Source organism: Melanerpes formicivorus, unplaced genomic scaffold (assembly GCF_026170545.1).
Source record: "Melanerpes formicivorus ecotype bairdi unplaced genomic scaffold, bMelFor1.0.p_v2 SCAF_2, whole genome shotgun sequence".
Lineage (NCBI taxonomy): Eukaryota > Metazoa > Chordata > Aves > Piciformes > Picidae > Melanerpes > Melanerpes formicivorus.
The window spans coordinates 30,023,794-30,051,751 of NW_027142354.1; the positions used below are offsets into that span (position 1 = coordinate 30,023,794).

General features: G+C 37.7%; 1 protein-coding gene across 6 annotated transcripts in view; it reads left to right on the plus strand.

Moving 5' to 3' along the window:
- RYR2 (ryanodine receptor 2) overlaps positions 1 to 27,958 on the plus strand; it is a 405,629-nt gene that overhangs the window by 249,254 nt on the left and 128,417 nt on the right. For all 6 annotated transcript variants that reach the window (XM_068155143.1, XM_068155152.1, XM_068155161.1 and 3 more), the window contains 20 exons: positions 492 to 700; positions 1,596 to 1,948; positions 2,587 to 2,701; positions 3,437 to 3,597; positions 4,358 to 4,517; positions 4,788 to 4,874; positions 5,621 to 5,847; positions 6,749 to 7,547; positions 8,084 to 8,284; positions 8,400 to 8,505; positions 13,677 to 13,820; positions 14,169 to 14,442; positions 20,968 to 21,082; positions 21,720 to 21,852; positions 23,037 to 23,140; positions 24,116 to 24,251; positions 24,925 to 25,111; positions 25,567 to 25,672; positions 26,219 to 26,339; positions 27,754 to 27,923. In XM_068155143.1, coding sequence (XP_068011244.1) covers positions 492 to 700; positions 1,596 to 1,948; positions 2,587 to 2,701; positions 3,437 to 3,597; positions 4,358 to 4,517; positions 4,788 to 4,874; positions 5,621 to 5,847; positions 6,749 to 7,547; positions 8,084 to 8,284; positions 8,400 to 8,505; positions 13,677 to 13,820; positions 14,169 to 14,442; positions 20,968 to 21,082; positions 21,720 to 21,852; positions 23,037 to 23,140; positions 24,116 to 24,251; positions 24,925 to 25,111; positions 25,567 to 25,672; positions 26,219 to 26,339; positions 27,754 to 27,923 — 3,908 coding nt within the window. The remainder of the gene's footprint in view (positions 1 to 491; positions 701 to 1,595; positions 1,949 to 2,586; positions 2,702 to 3,436; positions 3,598 to 4,357; positions 4,518 to 4,787; positions 4,875 to 5,620; positions 5,848 to 6,748; positions 7,548 to 8,083; positions 8,285 to 8,399; positions 8,506 to 13,676; positions 13,821 to 14,168; positions 14,443 to 20,967; positions 21,083 to 21,719; positions 21,853 to 23,036; positions 23,141 to 24,115; positions 24,252 to 24,924; positions 25,112 to 25,566; positions 25,673 to 26,218; positions 26,340 to 27,753; positions 27,924 to 27,958) is intronic.

Here is a 27,958-nt window from a genome sequence, read left to right on the forward strand (position 1 = left end):
ATTAGGCAGTGTAATCCCATTGAGGAGTGAGGCATTTTGAGAGAATCTGGAAATGTGTACAATTCTGTGGGTTGCCTTTTTTGACCTCTATATATTTTTTTTATTTCAAAGTCAATGAAATGTCTCTGATGTAGTTTTCATGGTGCACATTTCTAGCTATAGATTCAGGTATAAACAGATCTCTGCTGAGTCCAAAATGGCTAAAGTAGTTAAGTAGTTTCCAATTTGAAATGGAGCCAGCAGTCCTTGGTAACCATGTTGAAGACTTCATGTTAGTATGAAGCCTCAGCTTCTCTTTTGCAGAACAATGTGATGTAGAGTACTTGGTGACATGCAAGAGGTGATGTACTGTCAATGACTGCTTGCATTTCTACTGTTTGAGTTTTATATTTATTTTTTTTCCAAATGGTTTGTAATTGAGTTATGGAAGAAAGCAGTTCTCTGATGTTCTCATCATGCATGATCCATGTGTTCTTTCATCTTGTTTTAAGGGTTTCTACCTGTGTGCAGCCTGGGGCCATCTCAAGTGGGAAGAATGAACTTTGGAAAAGATGTCAGCACTCTAAAATATTTCACTATCTGTGGCTTACAGGAAGGGTATGAACCCTTTGCTGTTAATACGAACAGAGACATCACAATTTGGCTGAGTAAAAGGCTCCCTCAGTTTCTACCAGTGCCACAAAATCATGAACATATTGAGGTTTGTGATACTATTAAAAGGTTTCTAGACACTTCTTCCATGAATATGTTTGAATTATATTTCGACTTCTGCGCTTTTAGACAAAATTTTCAAAATTGACAAAATTGACTCAGTTATGGATGAACCTTGAACCCCTTACAAATTTCTTATATTTGGCAGACTTGCAAATAATGTAGTTATTCGGTTGATAGTATTTCTGTAATTGTGAAATCTGTTATATGTGTAAACTTGAGATTCTCAGAGACAAATTCTGCAAGATGTCCTCATTAAGAGCTCCTTGTGCAGTGAGAGTTATGTTGGTAAACAACTTCCTGACATCAGGCATTTCTGCATAACAGATAATATGTTCTGGTGCAAACACTTTGTGATTTTCCATAACTAATTGTTTTTTCTTTCAATAAATATTTATTAACCAATCCTGTAACAGTAATGTTCTAATAAATTGTGCATCTTGATGGGACTGAATTCATGTCGTGTAAATCTACCATGTCATTCTGAAATGGATGAAATAAGAACTTTTTCAGCTGATGTTTATCACACTGTAGCATTTAAGAAATAATTTGTGTTTTTATATATATAAGTGTACAATTTATATTAATTGGTTTGTGTTGTTCTGGGCAGGGTTGGATTTATGTTGTGAAGAGTTATGATGAAATAGGCCATTCCTTTGTGAGGGGTTTTTTTTTCTTTAACAATGGAAAAATTAAGCCCACCACTCCTTATAGTATTTATTTACCCTTAAAATGATGACACAGGATTACAATACATTTGATTGTTGACAGCATACTGTTGCAGGTTTGCAAGTAATGGATGCTTATTCTAGAAATATAAGCTGATTATCTGCAAGTGAGAAAAAGCCTCAGCCTCAAAACAACTACTTTTTTACATTTGATAGGTGATGAGAATTGATGGCACCATAGACAGCTGCCCCTGCCTGAAGGTCACACAGAAGTCTTTTGGTTCTCAGAACAGTAAAACAGACGTCATGTTTTTTCGATTAAGCATGCCCATCGAATGTGCTGAGGTATTCTCCAGATCAGCTTCTGGAGGGTTACCAGGCCCTGGTCTTTATAGCCCAAAGAATGACTTGGAAGATTATGATGCTGATTCTGATTTTGAGGTTCTAATGAAAACTGCTCATGGTCATCTAGCTCCTGACCGGACAGAAAAAGAAAAAGAAGCCACAAAACCAGAGTTAAACAACCATAAAGATTATGTTCAAGAAAAGCCTTCACGTCTTAAACAAAGGTTAGTAGCGCATTTGGTTTGCTTTTTTTTGCTTTATTTTTTTCCCCTCCTTTTTCTTCTCTTTTTTTTTTTTTTTTTTTCTTCCTTTTTTTACCCTGTTTCTAGATTAGTACAGGAAAATTCTAGTGCAATATGCTCTAGATTTTTATATAAGATTAATAGATTGCACAGTTAACCTTCGTATCATTAAATGACATCGTATGCAGTATGTAGAATAAAACTAAGCAGAAAACTGAGCACATTTAAACACTGAAATGCATGAAGGTCATGTAAGGTGGCACATTCTTCCAAAATTTCATAGGAGCACAGGTGTTTAACAGGTTAATAATGTTTGAAGTTACAGGACATTAGTTTCCAATTATCTTCAGCATTTATAGTTTAAGATTGTAATTCATTTAAGTGCTTTTAAAAATGAGCTGGTCCCTTTCTCTCTTCTGAATATTTTGTTTTGAGCTACATTGAAGTAATAATCTAACTAGTGTTATGTATTAATAATGTAATAAATACTATGTATCTCGGGCTAGCATACTAAATATTATATATTTGAAGATAATGTATAAATGTAAAATTAGCTTTTTAATGGATACTGATATGTTGAGCTTTTCATATAGATTTTGATTTTCCTTACTTTATTACAGGTTCATGCTCAGGAGAACAAAGCCAGATTATAGCACGAGTCACTCTGCACGGCTTACTGAGGATGTGTTAGCAGATGATAGGGATGACTACGATTATTTGATGCAAACTTCCACGGTATGTAAAAGGATTGGTATTCTACCTGTCTGCTTTTCTGCCCCCCCCCCCCCCCCCCCCTTTTTTTTTTTTATTTTAATAATCAGATTATTATTATTTTTTAAGAGTTTGAGAAACTTATTTTTAGGCAAAATTTTTAATGTAGTGGTCCTGTACTACTGAAATTGAGAAGACTATGTTCCTTTTATTTCCACTTGTCAGTCTGGAACAATTCCACATGGAAAGCAGTAACACTAATAGGTCAATATTCAGGACCATTAAAAAACATCTCTACTACATTTACTCAGCATTTGTGCAGGTTTTGTCCATCTTTCTCTAACAATATAAGCTCTGTAAGCACTCATCTTCAATGTTCAAAGGAAAAAAAATAGTTTTCCTTTGGATGTAATCTCTTCTTTCTAAAAGATATTAGATCTTAGAAACTGAATTGCCTACAATATAAAAAGCTGCAATACAAAAATAGCCTAAAATAATGTGATGCAGAAACCTATAATGCAAGTGTGTAAGGTGCAACTTTAATCTTTCCTTTTTTGTTTTAACATACGTATTATGTTGGCTGTGTATTGATTTGTGTTTATGTTTCTTTCTTCCTTTGCTTATGAATTGCACTTGAAAGAGCCTATGCTACTTTTGAATAGATGACATGTTTTCAGATTTTAAGGCAACAAGTGCATTCTGAATCAAACTGGATAACAAATACTAACATTTACTGACATGATGTTTTTTTATTGACAGTACTATTATTCAGTGAGAATATTTCCTGGTCAAGAGCCTGCTAATGTCTGGGTGGGCTGGATTACATCTGATTTTCACCAATATGACACAAGCTTTGATTTGGACAGAGTGCGCACTGTCACAGTTACACTGGGAGATGAAAAAGGGAAGGTTCATGAGAGGTTGGTTATAGTTTTCACTAAGAGATATGTGTTTAATATCCATAAAAGCAACTAACAATTTATAAACCATAAATCCACCCCCATTTAATGTAATGAAATTAAGGGGGGAAAAAAAAAAAAAAGTAACAGGAAAATATGTTAGCTTCACTTGTTCTCTCCTCTTGATTGTGAAGAAATAGTGGAACAATTTAATTTTGTTATATGTTTAATTTAATGTAATAATAACTTATTTTAATGTTTAATTTTAAAAAATTAAACAAATGGTCACTGAAAAGTAAAACAGTGAAAACAGTGCAGCTTTTCTGTGTAGTTTAAGACCATGACCATATGTGCATTGACTTTTGAACTGGCAAAAAGTAGAGTAAAATACCTTGTGGAATAAAATTCCTTGTCAAAATTTTGGAACTTTTTTGTTTTGGGCATGCCAAAATTAGTACAACAGCTCCTCTAAGCATTTCAGCTTGCGATCCATGCCAGAAATTGTGTGTTCTGCTTTACTTTAAATAATTTAAAACATTAACTTGCAATGTCAGTTTTGTCTCTTGCAATTTTACAAGAGATTTGAGCTTGTTCATATTTGTTACCTTTTTGTTCTATCCATTATGAACTCCAGATTTCAGTGAATTTTGGCATTGGTTATGGTGGGATCTGCTATTTTCAGCCACAGGACCCTGTTGATAGCAGCTATACAAAGTTGTTCTTAGTGCACAACCTGAAGTTTGCACACTATCCATAAATAAATTTGTCTTTTGACATTTAGTATAAAACGCAGCAACTGCTATATGGTGTGTGCAGGAGAGAGCATGAGCCCTGGACAAGGACGTAATAATAATGGTCTGGAGATTGGTTGCTTGGTTGATGCTGCCAGTGGCCTGCTGACCTTCACAGCTAATGGCAAGGAACTAGGCACATACTATCAGGTGAGGAGTTTTTGGTGGTGTCTTTCAGTAGGAAGGGGAAAAAAATTGATTCCTCAGTCTGCATCATATTATATACTTTTGTAAAAAATTGGGAAAAAAATTAATCGTTGCTGTTACAACAGTGATTTTTGCCTCCTATTTCAATTTTCTGGGGCCTTGTTCAAAGGCTTCCACTTACTGACTGACAATACAGATATTAGGAGGATTTTTTGGTATGTAATGATGTTTTAATGTCTTCAGTGGTTATAAATTTGTGTATCTTTCATTTAGGTTGAACCTAGTACAAAGTTATTTCCTGCTGTATTTGCTCAGGCTACAAGCCCCAACGTTTTCCAGTTTGAATTAGGAAGAATAAAGGTAAATAATACTTGGTTTTGTGCAGGTATAGGACAAATCTATCATAATAATCTAGCTTTTTCCATTTTTTTACCTGCAATATGTATTTAGTGATTCCAGGATTTTGCACTATTGCCACTTTAATTTTTAACTTAATTTTTAAAACTTCATGTTTTTACAGTACATGTACAGTATATTGTATGAGAAAGATTGTAATGGATTAGGATTGGTAGTGGATATTGCAAATCCCTGTTGAGTTTTCTGAAACTCATCTTTCATGATGAAACTAAATCGCTGGTGCTAGTAAGGCAAATTTCTTACTCTACAATGAGAACATGGATGACTGGTCTATCTGTAAGATTAGCTTAAAGTTATACTATGGTTTCACTGTACATTTGGGTAGTACATTCTGGTATTACATTCAAGAAAACTGAGCTGAAAATTACTTCCTTGCTTTGGATCATGGTTAAGAAATCAGAGGTAAAAGAAAAGTGGAGTTCAGATATCTGCTCCAAGAAAGTGGCCACAAATTCCACTCAAGTTTCTATTTCAAATTTAGCTATTTAAAAGAAATAATTTATGGACAATGTTTTCTTGCTGATAATCTGCCAACAAGTCCCAGCTGGTTTTAGAAACTACTGAACATGTTAAATTTTTGTTGCACTGTAATTTACTGTACCATGTGTTGAATATATTTCTTGAAAAATATCATCTATTCATTTTTTGGTGAAGTTGATGAAACTGTATCTTCTGCTGGGATTTTGCAGAATGTAATGCCATTATCTGCTGGCTTATTCAAAAGTGAACACAAAAACCCCGTCTCTCAATGTCCTCCACGTCTCCATGTACAATATCTGACTCACGTGCTTTGGAGCAGAGTGCCAAACCATTTCTTGAAGGTCGATGTCTCTCGGATCAGTGAACGTCAAGGCTGGATGATCCAGTGCCTGAATCCTTTGCAGTTCATGGCACTTCATATTCCTGAAGAAAACAGGTTGGTGTTTGTGTGTTGACATATATCAGAGTTAGGTTGGGGTTATGAAGCTAGACATGTAACAGCGTTTCTGTAAGAAAAGCCCAATGACATGTAAATTTAAGAAGTGTGTTTTGATTTAGCTAATACTAAATATTTGTCTTCAGAGTTTTAAAATCTGCCTCCTTTTGTTGTGTTTCCAACCTCTCTTTCTCTCCAAACCCTTTAGTAGTACATATAGATTTTGTATGAAAATTGAAGAAACTGTTTATGACTTCCTACTCTGTAGGACAGGGAAAGATCAGTTTTGCAGAGATTTTTAAAGATTTGACACCGACGTAATTATTCCATTACTTTGATTTTCTTAATTTGAGTTTAAACAATTGAAGAAATTAAACTTCATTATTTCATGTCTCAGCATTTTGCCAGTGCAAAAACTGAAAATCTCATCTAATTGATGAGAATTCTAAACAAACAAGCTTACTTCTGAACCATCTGCAAATGAACTGGTTAGTCTGTTGCCATTTTGAAACCCCACCTCTAAAAAGAATGAATTATCTAAATATCTCAACCTATACTAGTTTTAAAACATTATTTTTGGGTATCCAAATTGTTGTTTTTCATATGACACATTCAGTGTTAAGGGAATAATTTTGATCTTTCCCTGCTGAAAGTGATTGAAGTTGTACTTTGGGAGCAACTTGAACAACTTTCTGAATTAACTTTGTTATTAGGCCTTGATTGTCAGGCTGATGGTGTTTTGCACATGAAAGCTGAAACATGGAAAAACTTCATCCCTAGAGCTACTGTTGTGCCAGTGTTATCCTTAGGGAGAATTTTGAATTCCTTTACTTAAGTAAGTTTTGATGCTGATATGGAATTTACTATATTACTTTTTTTTTTTTTTTTTTCCCCTCTGCAGAACAATTGATATTTTAGAGCTGACAGAACAAGAAGAATTGCTGAAATTTCACTACCATACCCTTCGATTATATTCAGCTGTTTGTGCTTTAGGCAACAACCGAGTGGCCCATGCTATGTGTAGTCATGTGGATGAATCTCAGCTCCTGTATGCTATTGAGAATAAATATATGCCAGGATTATTACGTGCAGGATATTATGAGTTACTCATTGACATCCATCTCAATACCTATGCAACTGCCAGGTTAATGATGAATAATGAATTTATAGTTCCAATGACAGATGAGACTAAGAGTATTACTTTATTTCCTGATGAAAACAAAAAACATGGCCTCCCTGGGATAGGACTTAGCACTTCGTTAAGGCCAAGAATGCAGTTCTCATCTCCGAGTTTTGTAAGCATTAGCAGTGAATGCTTTCAGTTCAGTCCTGAATTCCCTCTGGAAATCTTAAAATCCAAAACCATAGAGATGCTGACTGAAGCTGTTCAGGAGGGTAGCCTCCATGTCAGAGATCCAGTTGGAGGTTCTACAGAATTTCTGTTTGTCCCTCTTATCAAGCTCTTTTATACCCTCCTGATTATGGGAATCTTCCACAATGAGGATCTGAAACACATCTTGCAGTTGATTGAGCCTCGGGTTTTCAAAGAAGCAGTGGGCCAGGAGGAAGAAATTGATTTTTCAGAGAAGGAACTGAGTTCAGATGAGCTCAAGTCAGAAGGAGAAGAAGAAACCAGAGGAGACCAAGTGCCAAAGGAAGGGCTTCTTCAGATGAAACTTCCAGAACCTGTTAAATTACAGGTAACAATACTGCTGTGATAATGATTGTTCTCATTTCTTCACAGATCTGTTTTTCTTTGCTTGGTAATTTCTTTTCTGAGGAATATAACATTTTGATGTTAGTTAAATGATGAAATAATTTTCTCACAGGAAACAGCAAGACTTATTACCTTCTTTTTGATATAAACTTGTTCAGCATAGATCAAACAATTGTTGATTTATGAAGTAGAATTTCTCAATGCCATTAATACGGAATTCTTATTTTTATGGATCCAAACCAAAAAGAAATTCCCTAGAAATAAGGAGGAAATCTATTCTCTTATACCTTCAATAAATGCCTTACATTTTATATGTCTGAGAAACATAGATCTCTTGAAGATGCCAGATATGCCTGGTGTAGAATTAGTTCACACATAGAAAATGGCAACATCGAAAATTTCAGCCACTTAATTTGCTAGTAACTGCTGCTATATGGAATTCATCCTTATTTGTGTAATGTACAGAAGATATTTCTTAGCTTGCCAAGTCTTCTTTCTCTTATGATACTGTTTTCTCAGATGTGTCATCTACTCCAGTACCTGTGTGATTGCCAGGTACGACACCGAATAGAAGCCATTGTAGCATTTTCAGATGATTTTGTGGCCAAGCTTCAAGAGAATCAGCGCTTCCGGTACAATGAAGTGATGCAGGCCTTGAACATGTCTGCTGCCCTGACAGCTAGAAAAACAAAAGAATTTAGATCCCCACCTCAGGAGCAGGTACAGCTTACAATGGAAAATTTATTATTTGTTATGCTCTGTGTGTGGCAAGGTTCTGTTTGATTTCAAAGTTTTTCCTTTTGAAGATTGGTGTAATTTGCCTTTCCTCTTTAAGATTAACATGCTGCTGAACTTCAAAGATGATAAAAATGATTGTCCTTGCCCTGAAGAAATTCGGGATCAACTCTTGGATTTCCATGAAGACCTGATGGCACACTGTGGTAAATCTTGTTACTGAGTATTTTTCTTTTTTAAATTGTATTAGCTTTAAAAGCAATCTTTCTAAATAGTTTTGTATAAGAAACACCAACTAAGTAGTGTGCAGATTACAGAATATCTGTTATATATACTATCAAATACAGATACTTAGCTTGTAGTCTAAATGAAAATAGTTTTCTTAGCCACATGTCTGGTCATACTAGAAGGGAATGCAATATGTTTTGTTTCCTGAGTGAAAAGGGAACTTTTTCACCCATGCAGCATGGTGGATATTTCTTTAGGCTTAATGTATGGGGCAACACTAGCTCACCTGCTATTCAAGAGGTTCCTCTGCCTTATGCCCTCTTCTTTTCACTCCCTTGCATAGGTCGGTATAGGTCATCTTTGCTGTATTGATTTGATTATGGCCATATTTACCACAATGTAAAGTAATGTTAGTGGCTAATTCTTCACAGACATGAATGAAGATATAGAAGTTTATTATCCATTGATATAGACTAATAATCGAAAGGAGCACTTAAATTTATGTGGTTTTGATTTCTTCATTTTAGTTAATTTAAAAAAGTATTAAATTTGATGTGTCACATTAAAATGTGAATGTAGTAACAATTAAAATGCGAAATACCAATAGAAAAATAAAGTGCAAAAATGTGTATTTTAAATATCAAGCTCATATCAATGAATACTGTGAATGCAGTTGTTGAGTAGCTATGCATACTTACATTTTATATTGAGGGTTTTGTTTTCCTGTTTCAAGGGTACTCATCTCTTCATTATACTTCAGTACACTATTTTAAAAGATTAGTAGAAGACACACTTAGCAAACAGGATGAACAGAATAGAATAGAGTAGAGTAGAATAGAATAGAATAGAATAGAATAGAATAGAATAGAGCAGGTTGGAAGAGACCTTCAAGATCATTGTGTCCAACCTGTCACCCAACACCACCCAGCCAACTAAACCATGCAACCAAGCACCCTATCAAGTCTCCTTCTGAACACCTCCAGTGATGGTGACTCCACCACCTCCTCGGGCAGTCCATTCCAATGGGCAATCACTCTCTCTGTGTAAAACTTCCTCCTAACCTCCAGCCTAAACCTCCCCTGGTGCAGCCTGAGACTGTGTCCTCTTGTTCTGGTACTGGTTGCCTGGGAGAAGAGAACAACCTCTGCCTGTCTACAACCTCCCTTAAGATAGTTGTAGAGAGCAATAAGGTCACCCCTGAGTGTCCTCTGCTCCAGGCTAAGCAACCCCAGCTCCCTCAGCCTCTCCTCATAGGGCTTGTGTTCCAAACCCCTCACCAACTTTGTTGCCCTTCTCTGGAAATGTTCCAGCAAGTCAACCTCCTTCCTAAACTGAGGGGCCCAGAACTGGACACAGTACTCGAGATGTAGCCTAACCAGTGCAGTGTACAGGGGCAGAATGACCTCCCTGCTCCTGCTGGCCACACTGTTCTTGATGCAGGCCAGGATGCCATTGGTCCTCCTGGCCGCCTGGGCACACTGCAGGCTCATGTTCATCCTACCATCAACCAGCACCCCCAGGTCCCTCTCTGCCTGGCTGCTCTCCAGCCACTCTGACCCCAGCCTGCAGCTCTGCATGGGGTTGTTGTGGCCGATGTGCAGAACCCGGCACTCGGATGTGTTAAATCTCATGCCGTTGGACTCTGCCCATCTGTCCAGAGAACTTTAATTCCATGTCCCATTAGCTAGAAGAAGCTACTACAAGGATGATTCATCATATTTTTTTTAAACTAATACTCTGGTCAAGAAAGGAGCTTTGAACAAGAGGATCTCTGGACTTTTCCTTCTGAATTACATTCCTTATTGATCCCATTTTAACTTGAAATAACATCTTTAATTATTTCATTCACTACCTTAAAGTATTCAAAGAAATTAAATCACACTATCATTATCTGACTTCATAGTATATGAATTTGCTTTCTTAGTAGGGCAAGCACAGTTGGTATAGTTGTGTATCACAGGAAAATTTGATTGGATTGGTCCATTTCAAAGATATTTCTGTTACTAAAATAAACATAGGTGTCTTAGGGTGTCATATCCTGGAAGGTCTTTAATGCAGACTTCTAATTGAAGCAGTGTCACCACTGAACTCAGACCTGATGGCTCAGCAAATTTTGCACTTGGGTCTTGAAAGTATTTAAGCACAGCGATTCCATGTCTTTGGGTAATATGTTTCAGGGCCTCAGTGTTGTAATGGTGAGTTTGTTTCTTTTTTCATTATCGTAGTTTGCAGTGCTGCTTGTTTGACAGTTCTTGTTCATCTCATGAGAGAGCATGGCTGCATTTTCTTGCTAACTTCATTGTAGGTTTTGGTGGACTGATACTAAGTCCACATATAACTTCTGTTCTGCAGACCCAGTTTTTCCTATAGGACTAGCAGTCCAGCCACCCATCATCTTAATGGGCTATTGTTGGCTGCTCTCCAGCTTTTCAAAGTTTTTTTGTATATTGGGTAGCCCAAAACTGTATGCAGTAGCCCAAATGTCGTCTTATCAGTGGAAAATAATAATTTGCCTTGAACTAGTGGTTATATTTCTGAAAATACAGGATATTTTTAGCTGCACTTGCTGTTAGAGTGCACTGCTGATGGATGTCTAGCTTGCCATCCAAGAGAGCACTTATAGTTCTTTTTTAAATTGTTTTTTTAACCAGTTCATGCCCAGCCTGCATTGTTGGTGTCCAAGCTGCAAACTTTTGCATTTGACCTTGCTGAGCTTTGAGTATCTTTTCAGCCCATTCCCCTACCCTGTTCAGCTTTCTGCCGTTGCATGTGTTTTCTGCTCCCCCCAATTTATATAATGCACAAACTTGATAATGGTGTATCACTTATCAAATAAAATATTTTTATTTTAGATTACAAATTTTTAAAAAAAGGTTAAAGTAAACTGTCAGTTGACAGAAAACAAAGATTAAATAAATAATTTAGAAATAACATCTGAAGGGAGAACAGACTTTGTTGTTGTCTTTCTCTGATTTTTTCCTCTTTTCTTTAGTCTTTTACCATTGTTCAAATTACTTGGTCTGGTTTTTCCTTTATGAGGAAATAGTAATTTGCATAATATACAGGTAGAAAGAGTGTCAGAGAATGCATGACGGTAGAGCAGAACTGATAGCGTATTCAAAATATGGCCATTGTAAAACAGGTAAAACAATTGCACATCCTGAGTGCTGTGTTTGGTGGATTAACGAACCACAGTTTTGGAGATTCACATCATGGGAAATGGTTGAGAGATTTATATTGACAACTTGCAAATCAAAAAAAGGACAACTAGAGCTAAGGGAAGAGCCTAACTGTGGGAAAATAGGTATTTCATTTGTGTAACTTCAGAGGACCTCTGTGATCTAATTGGTAACACATTTCAGTGTCTTTACTATTAACTGGCTGGTTTGCAGAGATTGCTATTCAAACCATTTGGTAATATGATTGAATGTAAAATACAAAGTTACCAATGATCCTTTTTTAGTTTAGTGTCAGTTACATTCTAATGACAAAAAAAAAATCTATATTAAGAAAATTCCAATAGAAATGGAACTGTACTTAATGCAAAAACTTAAAAAAACAGATGCAATAAATAGTGAATGATATAATGTCTTGAAGAAATGTCCTGTAAAATTAAAGACTGCTCAAGAACTCCCTGTAAAACCTTTTACTTTAGAACTTAAGAAAAAAAATATACAATCCCCAAATGGAAATGAAAAAACCCATGAAAAATAGTTGAACGGTCTTTTTTAATTTGAGCTTATTTTAGTGTGAGTAATGTATATAAGCCAAGTGTTTTAATTCCTTTATGATTTATGCATGAATTAATAAAGCTAAAAACCTGGAAAAAAAAGAGTTTATGGGAGTCCTATGAAGTTCAGCAATAGGAAGTGCACCCCTGCACCTGGAGAGAAATAATCCTGTGCAGCAAGGACTGACTAGGGTCCAAACCAGAAAGTAACTCTGCAGAAAATGAGCTAGGGATCTTCCTGGACAATAAGGTGAACAATAGACCCTTGTGGCAAAGAAACCCAACAGCTGGACTCCCCAGTATGAGAGAACATGGACACATTTGAGTGAGTCCAGGGAAAGGCCATCAAAGACAATTAAATTCTTGAAGCATCTCTTGTAGAAGGAGAGGTTGAGAAAGCTGGGGTTGTTTAACTTAAAGAGAAAGCTGCTGGGGGGATTGTATCAATGCATATCCCTAGGTCATCCTGCTTTTGGCAGGGGGTTGAACTCAGTGATCTCTGGAGGTCCCTTCCAACATCTGACATTCTGTGATTTTGTGATTCTGTGATATAAATACCCGTTGGGTAGGAGGACTAAAGAAGGCTGAGCCACACTTTCCTCAGTAGTGACTAGTGTTAAGTGCAGGAGACAATGGGCACAAATTGAAATACAGGAAATGGCCTACTTTTTTCTTTCTGCTTTTCACTTTAAGCATGCTGGAACTCAAGAACAGATACTCAAAATCTGATTAGAAGTAGTCCTAAGCAACCTGCTTTACTTGAACCAGCTTTGAGCAGGGAGGCTGGACTAGATGATCTCTGAAGGCTCATTCCAACCTCAGCTGTCCTATGTTTCTCTAACGCCTCACGTGCATTTTTTAACATTTTTATCTCAGTATAGGAATATCATGAAAGTAGCCTCCTTCACAATACAGTGATAAATATACTAGACAGTATATTTATATACTAGACAGTATATTTATTGTAACTTTAGTTCTTTCACTTCTGTGACAGTGTTTTACCTAGTCTTTGCTACTGTCAGTTAAATCATAGCGTGTCACTAAGGACTATACATTTCCGAGCTACATATGTCCAAAATGCAGGCATCAGTGGTAACATGGAAACTTGCATACTTGGGGAGCTGACCACAGAAATGTATTTACGATATATTTTCTGTATAAAAACACAGTTTATAAAATAAATTAATAAATTACATAATACTTATCTGTAGTTTCCTGCCTTGCGCATATACTTGATCAATATTTGTTCCAAGCGGCTGGTTAAGCATGTCCCACATCAGACTTTTTTGTAGTTCTGAGAGCAGAATAACATGGTTTACTTTGACTGTGTTTGTACATGCAAGACACAAAACATGTTTGTAATTTATTTTATTTTGGCTTATTTTTTACTCTTTAGTGTATATTTTTTATTTATTTCAGGAATTGAACTAGATGAAGATGGAACCTTGGATGGAAACAGTGATTTAACCATTAGGGGTCGTCTCCTGTACCTCATGGAAAAAGTTACATATCTGAAGAAGAAGCAAGCTGAGAAGCCAGTTGACGATGATGCAAAGACATCCTGTAAGCAAAATTGAATCAGTTTATTGTAGTTTAAATCCAGAAGGTAAAGGAAGAAAGGGAGGAATTTCCTTATATAATTTCAGTCAAAACAAGATGGATTTTTATTAAAACATTTTCTGTATTTTATTTTTAAATACATACTTTAGCATATAGTGTTCATTTTGAGGTGTGTCTGCTTCTTTTGTGTGATTATATTTTCCTTGATAGCTTGCTAAAGAAACACCATAAAAAAGGTGCTGCTTAAGAACTTAATTAATTCGAAATCATGTTGCCTAATTGGTTCTGAAGGACTACAGTAGAGAGGTGAGCATTTAATGGTAATTTGTGATTTATATATTTTCTTCACAGCTACTCTTCAGCAGTTGATTTCAGAAACAATGGTACGCTGGGCTCAGGAATCAGTTATAGAAGACCCGGAATTAGTGAGGGCCATGTTCGTATTGCTGCATCGCCAATATGATGGCATTGGTGGCCTGGTTCGAGCTCTACCAAAGACCTACACCATAAACAGTGTATCTGTGGAAGACACAATCAATCTTCTGGCATCCCTTGGCCAAATCCGTTCCTTGCTTAGTGTCAGAATGGGGAAGGAGGAAGAGAAACTTATGATTCGTGGATTAGGGTAAATAACTGGAGTGAAGCATCTCTTTATTTACAGACATTTGTTATTATTTGCTGTATAGTTATGGCCAAGGTTATACATGAAGTTTGAATGTGAATATTCTATATGCATGTAAATTATATACACTGTTATCAGCATTTTAAGCATTATAAGTAACATATTTAGAGAGTAGCATATGACATCTGTGAGACTTCTTGTGAGAAAAGTTGAAAATATGTATGCAGTGTTTTATGACATTACAAAATAGAACTTGTTGCCATATTTTAAATAGTATGGTTGTGAAGAATCCTACCAGTATGAATGCAGTAACTGGTAGCTGTTGACACATACCATTCTCCCTTGGCAATTAGCTAATGGAATTGTGTCTACATCTGTCGGTCTGTACATACGCCATTTTGTTATTGCACTAAATGTAGCTGGTACTATTTCAATGTTCCCTGGTTCTTGCAATGTTCAGTATACTTATGCCAAGGCTTTGGCAAGAGGGAAAAATCCATCACCATAAAATACTGGTGTTTCTAAATCCACCCTTCTACTGCAAATTTGAGTTGTTACATTTCACTTAGACTAATGAAGTCTAAAATGAGTGAGTGAATACTAGACTGGCATTATGCCTCAGGAAAAAACAACCTCAGGAATTAGTTCTCATTTCATGTTTGCTGCTTTCTTTTGGTTCTTTCACATTTTCCTCACCATATTATGCTACAAATTAAAAGCTAAGATTTTTGTGAATCTGATTTAATTTTAACAATGTTTTTCATGATGTGGGAAAGTCTGGTATAAGGAAGAAAGAATACTTGATGGTACGCTAGTATTCTCACTACCTGTTCTTCTCACCCATTTTGGCAGCCTCCATCATAGTCTTACTTACCCAGGTATGCCAGTTTTACAGCCTAACATGAGCACCATCACCTCTTTAGAAACGTCAGTGATTTGAGTGGAAAGTATTCCTTTCTTCCAATGGAGAAATGAAGGTCTGATGCATTTCTGCTTAAAAAACTTAAGTTCTTCAGAAATGCTGTTAGGATATTTTTCTTGACTGTGACATTTGGTAATGCAGTCCACAGTCAAAGGAAACACTGAAAGTGGATGCACTTTCAAAAGTAGTGTAATATTGGTAGCCAGCCACTGTACAGACATTTTGACTTCCTCTATTTCTGTAAAGGAAAGCTGCTATAAACAAGTAAGAGTTTAGAGAGACGTGGCATAAGGCCTTTTTCCAGAGCATGAAGTCTTATTGCAGAAACATGTGGTATGGAAAGCTTTTGGAGGCAACAGATGGAGCACATCTGTCCCAGAGGAGGGGTAAGATCAGAGTGTACGAGAATGGTCTATCCCTCAAAGGGAAAAAGATTCTGGGGAGGGAGTTGACAGGTCTCATAGATAGGGCTTTAAACTAGTTTCGAAGGGGGAAGGGGTTGAAACAAGTCCCCCCAGGCTGGGGTCTGGGGGTGATAAGCCAGAATCAGAGGTGAAACCAGCAGCCCGGCTGAAGTGCATGTACACTAATGCACGAAGCATGGGCAACAAACAAGAGGAGCTGGAAGCCTTGCTGCAGCAGGAAAGTTATGATGTAGTTGCCATCACAGAGACGTGGTGGGACGACTCACATGACTGGAGTGCTGCAATTGATGGCTACAGGCTCTTCAGGAGAGACAGGCAAGGAAGAAGGGGTGGAGGGGTGGCCCTGTACATCAGGGAGGTACTAGATGCCATTGAGACGGAGATTAGGGACGATCGGGTTGAGTGCCTGTGGGTAAGAATTAGAGGGAAGGCCAACAGGGCTGACATCCTGGTTGGAGTCTGTTATAGACCACCCAACCAGGAGGAGGATGTTGATGAGTCATTCTATAGGCAGCTTAAGGCTGTCTCAAGATCGCCTGACCTTGTTCTCATGGGTGACTTCAACTTGCCTGATATCTGCTGGGATCTTAACATAGCAGAGAAGTGGCAATCTAGGAGGTTCTTAGAATGCATGGAGGACAGCTTCTTATCCCAGGTGCTGCGAGAGCCTACCAGGGGCAAGGCTATGCTTGACCTCCTCTTCACCAATAGGGAAGGGTTGGTGGGTGATGTGGTGGTCGGAGGGTGCTTAGGGTCCAGTGACCACGAGATAATTGAATTCTCATTATTTGGTCAAGCCAAGAGGGGCAGCAAGAAGACCTCCACTCTGGATTTCCGGAGGGCGGACTTCAGGCTACTCAAGGATTCGGAGGGTTCCTTGGGATAAAGCCCTTAAAAACAAAGGGGTCCAGGAGAGCTGGTCCTACTTCAAGGAAGAACTGTTGAAGGCTCAGGGACAGGCTGTGCCAATGTGCCGGAAGATGAGCCGCCGGGGCAGACGGCCAGCCTGGATGGTTAAAGAACTTTTAATGGAACTAAGGGAAAAAAAGAGGGTGTATCACCTTTGGAAGAGAGGGGAGGCAACCCGTGAAAAATTTAAGGATGTTGCTAGGTCTTGCAGGGAGAAAATTAGGGAGGCAAAAGCGCACTTGGAGCTTACTCTGGCCTCTGCTGTGAAGGACAACAAAAAGTCCTTCTATAAATACATTAATAGCAAGAGGAAGGGCAGAGACAACCTCCACTCCTTGGTGGACACGGAGGGGAACGTTGTGATAAGGGATGAGGAAAAGGCAGAGATACTTAACACCTTCTTTGCCTCAATTTTTACTAGCAGGACAGAATGTCTTCCAGACAGCTGGCCTGCAGAGCTGGCAGAAGGAGCCAGGGAGCAGCATAGTTTTCCACTGTTCCAAAATGGGGTAGTTGGTGATCTGCTCAGCCGCCTGGATCCCCACAAGTCCATGGGACCAGATGGGATCCATCCTAGGGTGTTGAGGGAGCTGTCAGAGGAGCTGGCCAAGCCGCTCTCCATCATTTTTCAGCAGTCCTGGCTCACTGGAGATGTCCCAGAAGACTGGAAGCTGGCCAACGTGGTGCCCATCCACAAGAAGGGCTGGTTGGATGAGCCAGGGAATTATAGGCCTGTCAGCCTGACCTCAGTGCCAGGCAAGATCATGGAACAGGTCATCCTGAGTGCAATAACACAGCACTTCGAGGATGGCCAAGGGATCAGGCTCAGCCAACATGGATTTAGGAAGGGCAGGTCCTGCCTGACCAACCTGATCTCCTTCTATGAGCAGGTGACCCGCCTGGTGGATGTGGGGAGGCCTGTGGATGTAGTTTACCTGGACTTCAGCAAGGCCTTTGACACCGTCCCCCATAGCAAACTCCTGGCCAAGCTGTCAGCCCATGGCTTGGACAGCAGCACTCTGAGCTGGGTTAGGAACTGGCTGGATGGCCGAGCCCAGAGAGTGGTGGTGAATGGTGCCGCATCCAGCTGGCAGCCAGTCAGTAGTGGAGTCCCCAAGGGATCAGTGCTGGGCCCCATCCTCTTTAACATCTTTATTGATGATCTGGATGAGGGTATTGAGTCTATCATCAGTAAATTTGCTGATGGCACCAAGCTGGGGACAGGAGTTGATCTGCTAGAGGGTAGAGAGGCTTTGCAGAGAGACCTCGACAGGCTGGACAGATGGGCAGAATCCAACGGCATGAGATTTAACACATCCAAGTGCCGGGTTCTGCACATTGGCCACAACAACCCCATGCAGTGCTACAGGCTAGGGTCAGAGTGGCTGGAGAGCAGCCAGGCAGAGAGGGACCTGGGGGTGCTGGTTGATGGTAGGCTGAATATGAGCCTGCAGTGTGCCCAGGCGGCCAGGAGGGCCAATGGCATCCTGGCCTGCATTAAGAACAGTGTGGCCAGCAGGAGCAGGGAGGTCATTCTGCCCCTGTACACTGCACTGGTTAGGCCACACCTTGAGTACTGTGTCCAGTTCTGGGCCCCTCAGTTTAGGAAGGATGTTGACTTGCTGGAACGAGTCTAGAGAAGGGCAACGAAGTTAGTGAGGGGCTTGGAACACAAGCCCTATGAGGAGAGACTGAGGGAGCTGGGGCTGCTTAGGCTGGAGAGGAGGAGACTCAGGGGTGACCTTATTGCTCTCTACAACTACCTGAAGGGGGGTTGTAAACAGGCAGAGGTTGTTCTCTTCTCCCAGGCAGCCAGCACCAGAACAAGAGGACACAGTTTCAGGCTGCGCCAGGGGAAGTTCAGGCTGGAGGTCAGGAGGAAGTTTTACACAGAGAGAGCGATTGCCCATTGGAATGGACTGCCCGGGGAGGTGGTGGAGTCACCGTCACTGGAGGTGTTCCGGAGTAGACTTGACAGGGTGCTTGGTTAGATGGGTTAGTTGATTAGGTGGTGTTGGGTGATAGGTTGGACGCAATGATCTTGAAGGTCTCTTCCAACCTGGTCTGGTCTGGTCTGGTCTGGTCTATTCTATTCTATTCTATTCTATTCTATTCTATTCTATTCTATTCTATTCTATTCTATTCTATCTCTGATGTTAATGTGAACATTCTTATATCAAAGAATTACTCTTTTTAACATTTCAACATGTTCAACATTTGTTTGCTCCATTCTTTGGCCCAAAGTAAATGTTGGAAAAAGGAGGATGTCAACTGAAGTGTTTGAAATAGATATGGAAAGTAGTCCCCTCAAATAGTCCTGGTGTTGACCCCATCACTGTCCTTCTCACAGAATATAACTGAAGCTGATACGATGTAGTAATTTGCATTCTCGGCAATGCATTATCTTTATCTTTCTCTTAATCCTTTTAGCATATAGGTAATGCTTGTCCCACAATACTAATTGTCCTAGAAGGATCACTGATAGGTCCAATTTTCCTTAAGCAGTGGATAAGAATCATACCTCAGTATTTTCTCACCATAAGGCAAAAGACAAATGCCCTAGCATCTAAGCATCAAAAGAGAACAAAACATGCCCAGAAGTATTTATCAGAATGAATGTGCTGTTTCTTTTCTGCCTTTAAATAAATAAATAACTAAACAAACATCACATACATTCTTAAAAGTAGAACTCTAATGCTATAAAAGAAGTAAGATACTTACACCGGAGGAAATATTATCTATTCTATTCTATTCTATTCTATTCTATTCTATTCTATTCTATTCTATTCTATTCTATCCTTTATCATCTCTGATACAAAAGTCTGATTGTAGGCTTCAGGAAAAAAAAGATCAGCTAATCTTTCTGAGAGTTACAGGGAATCAAAAGTTCTAGTAGTGCCACCTATATCAGACATAATTCATGCATTCTGTTGTATGATTGATAGTTGCAGATTTGTAGCTCTTACAGTGATGGAACAGTCCTCTTCATATCTTATCTTGTATAAGGCTGGAATTTTCCTTGCCTGATTTCAGGAATTTCAGTTCAGAAAGAAAAAAAAAGAAAAATAAAAAGGACTGCTATGAAACATACAATGAAATTTGAACAGTTGTAAACAGTCCTTTCTGTAATGACTTGCTAGTCCTTTTATCTCATGGCATAGAATCATAGAATAAACCAGATTGGAAGAGACCTCCAATACCAAGTTCAGTTGAGCACCCAACCTGAACTAATCAACTAGACCACGGCACTAAGTGCCTCATCCAGTCTCTTCTTAAATACCTTCAGGGACGTCAACCCCACCACATCTTTGGGCAGCCCATTTCAATTGTCAATCACTGTTTCTGTGGAGAACTTTTCTTTAAGATCAAGCCTAAACTTCCCCCTGCACATCTTGACACTGTGCCCTCCTGTTCTGTTGCTGGTTGCCTGGGAGAAGAGACCAACCCCCAGCTGGCTACAACCACCCTTCAGGTAGTTGTAGAGAGTAATAGGGTCTCCCCTGAGCCTCCTCCAGGATAAACAACCCCAGCTCCCTCAGCTGCTCACATGTATTTACAAACTGTGTGTGATTTCATGAGTAATTACAGTTTTTAGAAATGTAATTACTTTTTAAAACAGGCATTTTTTACTGGACATAACATGCCTGCCTAAAATATTGACATTATAATCTTCAGGGCTGATTTTATAGCATGTAAATCTGTTTTGATGAATTATGTAGGAGAAAAGATTTCTTCTGAGCAGTAACTCATAAAATAAGGTTAATATTTATGCAGCTTTTGTTTCTGATGCTTGGAGGATAGCTGCACATATATTCTTTCCCCTACAGGTTTGTTTTGTTTTGTTTTGTTTTTTGCTGGCATATGTCAAATGTCTAAAAGTTGAAAAGTTTTGAAAAGAAGGCTTTGTCAAAAATACTGATTAAGTCAATTTAAAATCTAAGCTAATATAGCAGTTTTGATCATGGTCTTGTCAAAACATACTTTTAGGTCTGTAATGGAGTTTCATATGAAAATAGAAGAGCATCCTACGCTGTTTTGATCTAGTACTGATTAGGGCAATAACTATAATGTGAGAAAAGAAATTTCAGATTCTTTGACAACAAAAAAATAGACTATCAGGAGAGATTGACACTCAACATAAAGAAGTCCCTGAGGTAATATTTTCACCTCAGATGGTGAAGAATTACACAGTAAATCAGCTTTGCAAGTAATGTAATAAGTAAACTATTGATCCATAACATTTTAATAATTTTTTTTTTTTTTGTCCTGTAGAGACATCATGAATAACAAAGTGTTTTACCAACATCCAAATCTCATGAGAGCTTTAGGCATGCATGAAACTGTCATGGAAGTGATGGTAAATGTACTTGGTGGAGGAGAATCCAAGGTAAAGCAATTTTTAGAAGATAGTGTTCAGAGTATAACAGTTCAAAGCCTAGCACTAGTAAGGTGCTAAGCAGTTACTGGAGATACTGAGAACATAACCTTTTACTAATTTCCATTAGTGTGATAGTTGACTAAGATTTTAGAAGTTTCTATCCTTCCGCTCTGGAGGAATATATGGTTAGCGCTCTTAATTTCAGATGCTTTAAAGATAGAATAGAATAGATAAAAGATAGAATCAATAGATAAAAGAATAGAATAGATAAAACTGAGAACAGTTTTAAAGGGTAGATCTTTTTAGAAGCATATTTAAAAGCTTTGTAGTATTACTCTGTATATCTGAGCATTCCTGTTCTTCTGTGTCTGAATGTAGAATTTATGGGTGATCCCTGTCTTTTTTTTTTTTTTTTTTTTTTGTTTTTTCTCCCAAGCTTATAACTGGAGCTTTGGAGCTTAGGGAGCTATTTGTCAGGAAACCTCTCTTAATTTTGGTGTAAAATCTAAACAGTTAACTTCACTGAGAGGCAATAAATACAATGAAAAATACTAGTGTGTTCAAAGGCTATTACATTAATGAATTTTTGCAAGTTTTACACCTGTGTTAGAATTTGAACTTTAGCCTGGTTTTATTTTCTTTGTAGGAAATCACTTTCCCGAAGATGGTGGCAAACTGCTGTCGTTTTCTGTGTTATTTTTGCCGCATTAGCAGACAGAATCAAAAAGCTATGTTTGATCATCTTAGCTATTTACTAGAAAACAGCAGTGTGGGCCTTGGTAAGTAAAAGTGTGTGACTTTTGATACTCTAAACCAAAACCAAAATCTTGAAACTCTCTACTGATTTATAAAATAAATAAATAAGCATACACATATATAAAACCAGATTGTTTGCTTTTCTGCATCCATTTGCACCTTTTGTGTTGAAGTTTCTCTTTTGCCCAGTGCAAAAACACTTTCAGAACTATATTAGTATCTCTCCACAATCCCCTGACAGTAGCATTATGTTGAGGCAATATAGTATATGCATTTTTTTATGTGCCTGGACAGTAAGAGACAGTTGGTGTTTAGTTGCACATTTTGAGGAACAGAATAAGAACCTGGTTTTGATTAAGAGAATCAGAAATAAGTGTTGGCAGCATTTCACTTTGTACTGCTTAACCGTGCTCCTCTGCATTGTCTTCTGTGGACTGATCAGCATACACCAATGACAGTGAGAGAAATACAGAGCTCACTTGCATGTATATATGTCCAGAAATTAACCTTGATACTTTTCTTAAAATGTTAGCTTTTCTTTTCTTGGCTGAATTGTTATAGGGGAGATAGATTTATCCTCTATACAATTTTGTACTTGTAATTGAAAATACATGATAATTTAGAACAATCATACTAATTTTTTTAATGATCGCAAATTCCTTATTCATGTAAAGATAGAAGACAGAAGCATAACCTAAAAATCATTTTGGAGAGAAAGTGCCCAAATTAAATGCATTTGAAGTGTTACTATGAAAACCGTAGCTTTTTTCCTAATGCTGTCTACCTTTTTAAAGTAAATAACATATAAGCTTGCATTTTTAAACTCAAAGAAATTTTCTATTTCAATACATTTGATTAAATGTCAGTATTTTAGATACAAATTTCCTACTAGCTTTCTCTCTAAACAAAATTGTGTCAGTTAGGAAAACTGTGAAGAATGAGATATTAAAACAAATATGTGGTGAGAATAGGAATATGTAGGCAAGGTTTTTTCTACCTTGAACATTGTATTTTGATTTCATATCAGTGTCAAATTTCATGTAAGTGCATGATGATTTATTGTAAACTGAATGGTGTAAATGATATACTGGTAATTGTGCTAACTAATGACAAAATGTGTTTTATTAAAACATTTTTGTTAATATTTTTCCTCTGAATTTGATGGACATTTTTAAGTTGGTGTTGAAACTAAATGTTATTTCAACAGCCTCTCCATCTATGCGAGGATCAACTCCTTTAGATGTTGCAGCAGCTTCTGTGATGGATAATAACGAACTTGCACTAGCTTTAAGGGAGCCTGATCTGGAGAAGGTTGGTAGCTTCTTGTGCTGTGTTCATGTCTAGTGGGGTTTTGGTGGAGGGAGGGGGAGCTGCTGGCATGTAGAAGCTTTGAGAAACTCCCCTGCCTCCACGTTGGACCCACTTTTGGCCAAGGCTACTTTCTTGCTACTGCAAGAAAGCACAGAATAATGGTTACTATGCCAGTAGTGGATAAGACATGAGGCTTAAATAATGGAAAACCAGTTTCAAAATCAATATTAAAAAACACTTACTAATGGGCAGGAAGTCAGTGGAGTACAATCTAATTTGTTCTTGAAGACCTCCAGTTCTGGAGATGCTATAAACTTTGTAGGAAAGTCAGGAGCAATACAGGTGATCCTTTCTTTGAATAGGAAAATAGATCATATGTGTTTAACAGGATATTTCCAGGTTAATGCTCTTAAAAATGTTCAGCAAAAATAAACTGTCTGAACTGGTTAAAGGCTATACTTGCATTTCAGCACAGAGAAGGTCAGCTTAAAGCTGTTACTGAGACTATGTTTGAATTACAGGGAGTATAACTGCTGCGTGTTTAAATAAGAAAGAAAGGAAAAAAGCGAATGTAAAGGAAAGGTTAAAATAGAATAATAGGCCCGTGAGCTGTACTAGAACATGTTTTTAAATGCAGATATTTTGTAGTTGGGGACTGTTCCAAAATTACCTAATTTGTAACAGTCAGGGTTGCAAAAGATGAGATGTAGACAAAAAACCAGTGATTTAGAGAGAGGAAGAATGGAACTGAGGTGAGTAAGGTCTTGCAGGTTGTGACAGAAATAGTAAAATACTGGAAGAATGAACTGAAAAATGGCTGATCATCGGATTTTCCCAAAGTACAATAAGACTTTGTTGGGCAAATTAAATGTGGACACCATATCTGAGACAATGGATGAGGATTTTTTTTTTTTGGAACTGCACTTCTCTCCATTTTCACAATTAGTACCCTTCTTTGTCTTACTTTGCTCTTAGGTGGTTCGCTACTTGGCTGGATGTGGATTGCAGAGTTGTCCTTTATTAATTTCTAAAGGCTACCCAGATGTTGGGTGGAATCCAGTTGAAGGAGAGCGATACTTGGATTTTCTTCGTTTTGCTGTTTTTTGCAATGGTTGAGTAAAATCATATAAACTTTATAACTTCCTCTAATGTTCAGATATGTTTGTAATTTAAAATAGTAATAGAAGCCAACTTGATAAGTTAACATAAATTTATAGGACAATTTGCTGAAAGAGTAGAATTATGAATGTCACACAGTGACTTAGATGCCCATTTCAAAAGTGGTATAGGGTCCTATGAGTATATGCCCCAGTGTTTTAGATCCATCTTTAGCCTTTGAAATGCTCACATCTCCTTTGGAAGGAGAGCAGAAAGTTCTAGATCTTTTAATAATAAAGCTCATGCTAGACGTAGAGTCAAAGCCCCGTATTTTGATGAAGATTTAGAGAATCTAATTTTAGTATTTAGCGTCTATGTTGGTCTCCCTCAGTGACTCTCTTACTTGACTACTACAACTCAGTAGCTTCAGTCATGCTTTACAAACCCTTTATTACATAGTTTAACTTCCTTTAATTTGTAATTAATTAATGTGTTTTATTGCTGAGCTTTTATTACAATAACAGAGGAATATATATGCTTAGGTACCTTTATCAGTATACTTAGACTGGTTTGTGGTTAAAAGTATCTATGGATGCATATGTTCTGCACTTTTATGTACCTTCTTCTCGGAAGCCTTTTCAATACAATCTTAAATCTTGAATCTTGGTATTTGTTCTCTGTGGTAGGAGAGAGTGTGGAGGAGAATGCTAATGTTGTAGTCAGGCTACTTATTCGTCGACCTGAGTGTTTTGGTCCAGCTCTAAGAGGAGAAGGCGGCAATGGCTTACTTGCTGCCATGGAAGAAGCAATACAAATATCAGAAGATTCTACAAGAGATGGACCATCCCTAAATAATGGATCCAGTAAAACCCTGTAGGTGCAGTGGAAGTGCTTGCATTGCTGCTTTTTTTTTTTTTTAAATTATTATTTTATAATCTTAGTTGTGAAATGACTTGCTTATTTCAACATATGAAATATCATCTGGAATATTTGTTAGATTGCATAAAGGGTACAGATTTGTCTTCTGACAAACAGTGCTTCCTCTGCATTGTTAATTTAGGTAAATTTCTCTAAATATTTAAATGATTTTAGGAATTTTCCGTGTCTGTTAGTTAAGAATCTTTTCCCTGCTGCAATGTGCAACCGTCACTACAATTGTTTAAGGACAAATCCCATTTTGTTTGTCTGTTAAGAGTCTGCTAGTTAACAGGAGGCATCTGCATGTAAGCTGTTACACCTATGAGTGTTTTTTCTCTGTTCAGTGACAATGTAAAAACTTTATTGTATTTTTCAATCTTTTAATTGTTTTAACATTTTATGAATTACAGTGAAATGGAAGAACAAGAAGATGACACTGTTCACATGGGAAATGCAATCATGACCTTTTATGCTGCTTTGATTGATCTTTTAGGACGTTGTGCTCCTGAAATGCATGTGAGTTTTGCCCCAATTCATACAGATCCATGTAGATCAGTATCATTTTTAGGCAGAGACCAATAATGGGATAGGAAACAGATATATGTATAACAAAGTCAGTGTATGAATATCAGTTTTGTCTGAATAAAAAAAATTGTCTTACTTTCTTTCTGTCATTTATAAATCAAAATTAAGCCAGCAGTGATACCAGAAAGTCTAATTTGGCCAGGACAGGTAAAAAAAATGACCTTTTCCACCTGAAAATCTACTTTTGCTTCCCCTATCCCCTCCCACTCTGTGCTACATTTTAATGCATTGTTCACCTATTTTACCTAACATTCCATTCTGAAAATGGGCTTAATCTTATTAATAATCAAGCATCTAGATTTCTAGAATTTGCAGGTTTGTATCCAAGATACAGCAAATGAATAGAGATTACATGAAATTATGAAGCAATTTTGAGAGCAGTCTTGTGTGTCTGTGTTTCAGGAAGTTTCCAGAATGTGACCACATACAGAAGATAGAAAGAAGACCTTGTTAATTTTTTATTTGTCTTTTCCTTAGTTAATCCATGCTGGTAAAGGAGAAGCCATTAGGATCAGATCAATTCTTCGGTCTTTGATTCCGCTCGAAGATTTGGTGGGAGTCATTAGTATTCCTTTCCACATGCCAACCATAGCTAAAGGTGAGATGATTATTCTACTTTTATTTTCTCTCATTCCATTCTTATGTTTTGTAATTTGACAATATATTTATACTCATATTTCTCTCAGTATTTAAAAATATTATAAAAATTAGCTATTATGCAAGTCAGAAATCATATGAATTTCCAATATTTAAAACCCAGTTCTGCACACTACATTGATTTAAATTGAGTAACAAAACTTTAAAGTGCATACTTTCTGTTTTGCCCACATAGAACTGATTGTGGAGGCTATGTGAGTCTCAACATAAAAGGGAAAGGAATTGCAAACACTTTTTTTTGTATCTGGAAAGATAATTGTTTTAATTGCAACATGGATTGTCTAGGGACTTAACAGCAGAAGGATGCCTAACAGGTTATGGTAGAAGGGATAGAAAGATATTTCACCATTATTTTTTTATTTTTAACTACATATTTGTAATTCTAAATAATAATACCTCAGTAGCACAGAATACCACTTGTTGACAATTTTTTTAGCTGCTTTTGAACAAAAAAATATATACAAAGTTTTGAAAATACTTTAGGGAATTCCTTTCAGATATTTCAGAAGATTTAAAATGCAGAGGACGTTTTAGCACAATCTTGGTCCATTGTCATACATTACAGATACATGCACCAGCACTGTGTTCCTGGGGTATTTGATGTAGAATTGCATTTTTCACTTTGCTTCTTCCAAGAGCTAGGTAGTTTTGCAGATGAATTAGTATGTTTTGAGTACTTACTGTATTAGCATGTCCATTGATAAGAACCCCTTAATATACAAAGCATGAATGGAAAAGCATACATGAACTTTAAGGACTATCTGGGTAGAATTTGCCTTACGTATTCTTTATCAGTTAACTACAAATATGTTATTTTTGTGTAACAAAAGCATGAGTATGATGCTTAGATATTAAGGGACTCAAAACCTCTGACAAGTAACTAGGACAGGCTGAGAGAACTGGGGTAGTTTTGCCTGGAGAAGAGAAGATTCTGGGGACAGCTAATAGCAGCCTGAAGGGGGCCTACCAGAAGGCTGGAAAGCGACTGTTTACAAAGGTCTGTAGTGATAGGATGAAGGGCAATGGTTTTAAATTAGAGAAGAGTAGGTTTAGGTTGGATGTTAGGAAGAGGTTCTTTACTGTGAGGGTAGTGGAACACTGCAACAGGTTGCCCAGGAAGGTAGTTGAGGCCCCATACTTGGAGATATTCAAGGTCAGATTTGACAGGGCTCTGGGCAACCTGATCTAACAGAGGATGTCCTTGCTAACTCTCAGGGTGTTGAACTAGATGACCTTTGGAGGTCCCTCCCAACCCAAACCATTCTATGATTTTATGGTTATAAGTAGTAACATCACTGCCTAGTCTGTTGGTGAAGGATGATCCCTGTCACTGAAGTCTTATTTCTTCCTTTTAGATGGTACTGTGGTGGAACCTGACATGTCTGCGGGGTTTTGCCCAGATCACAAGGCAGCCATGGTTTTGTTCCTTGACAGGGTCTATGGAATTGAGGACCAGGATTTTCTTCTACATCTTCTTGAAGTTGGCTTTCTGCCAGATCTTCGTGCTGCTGCTTCTTTAGATACGGTAAGCGTTTAAGTTTGTTGTTATGTCAGTTCTAT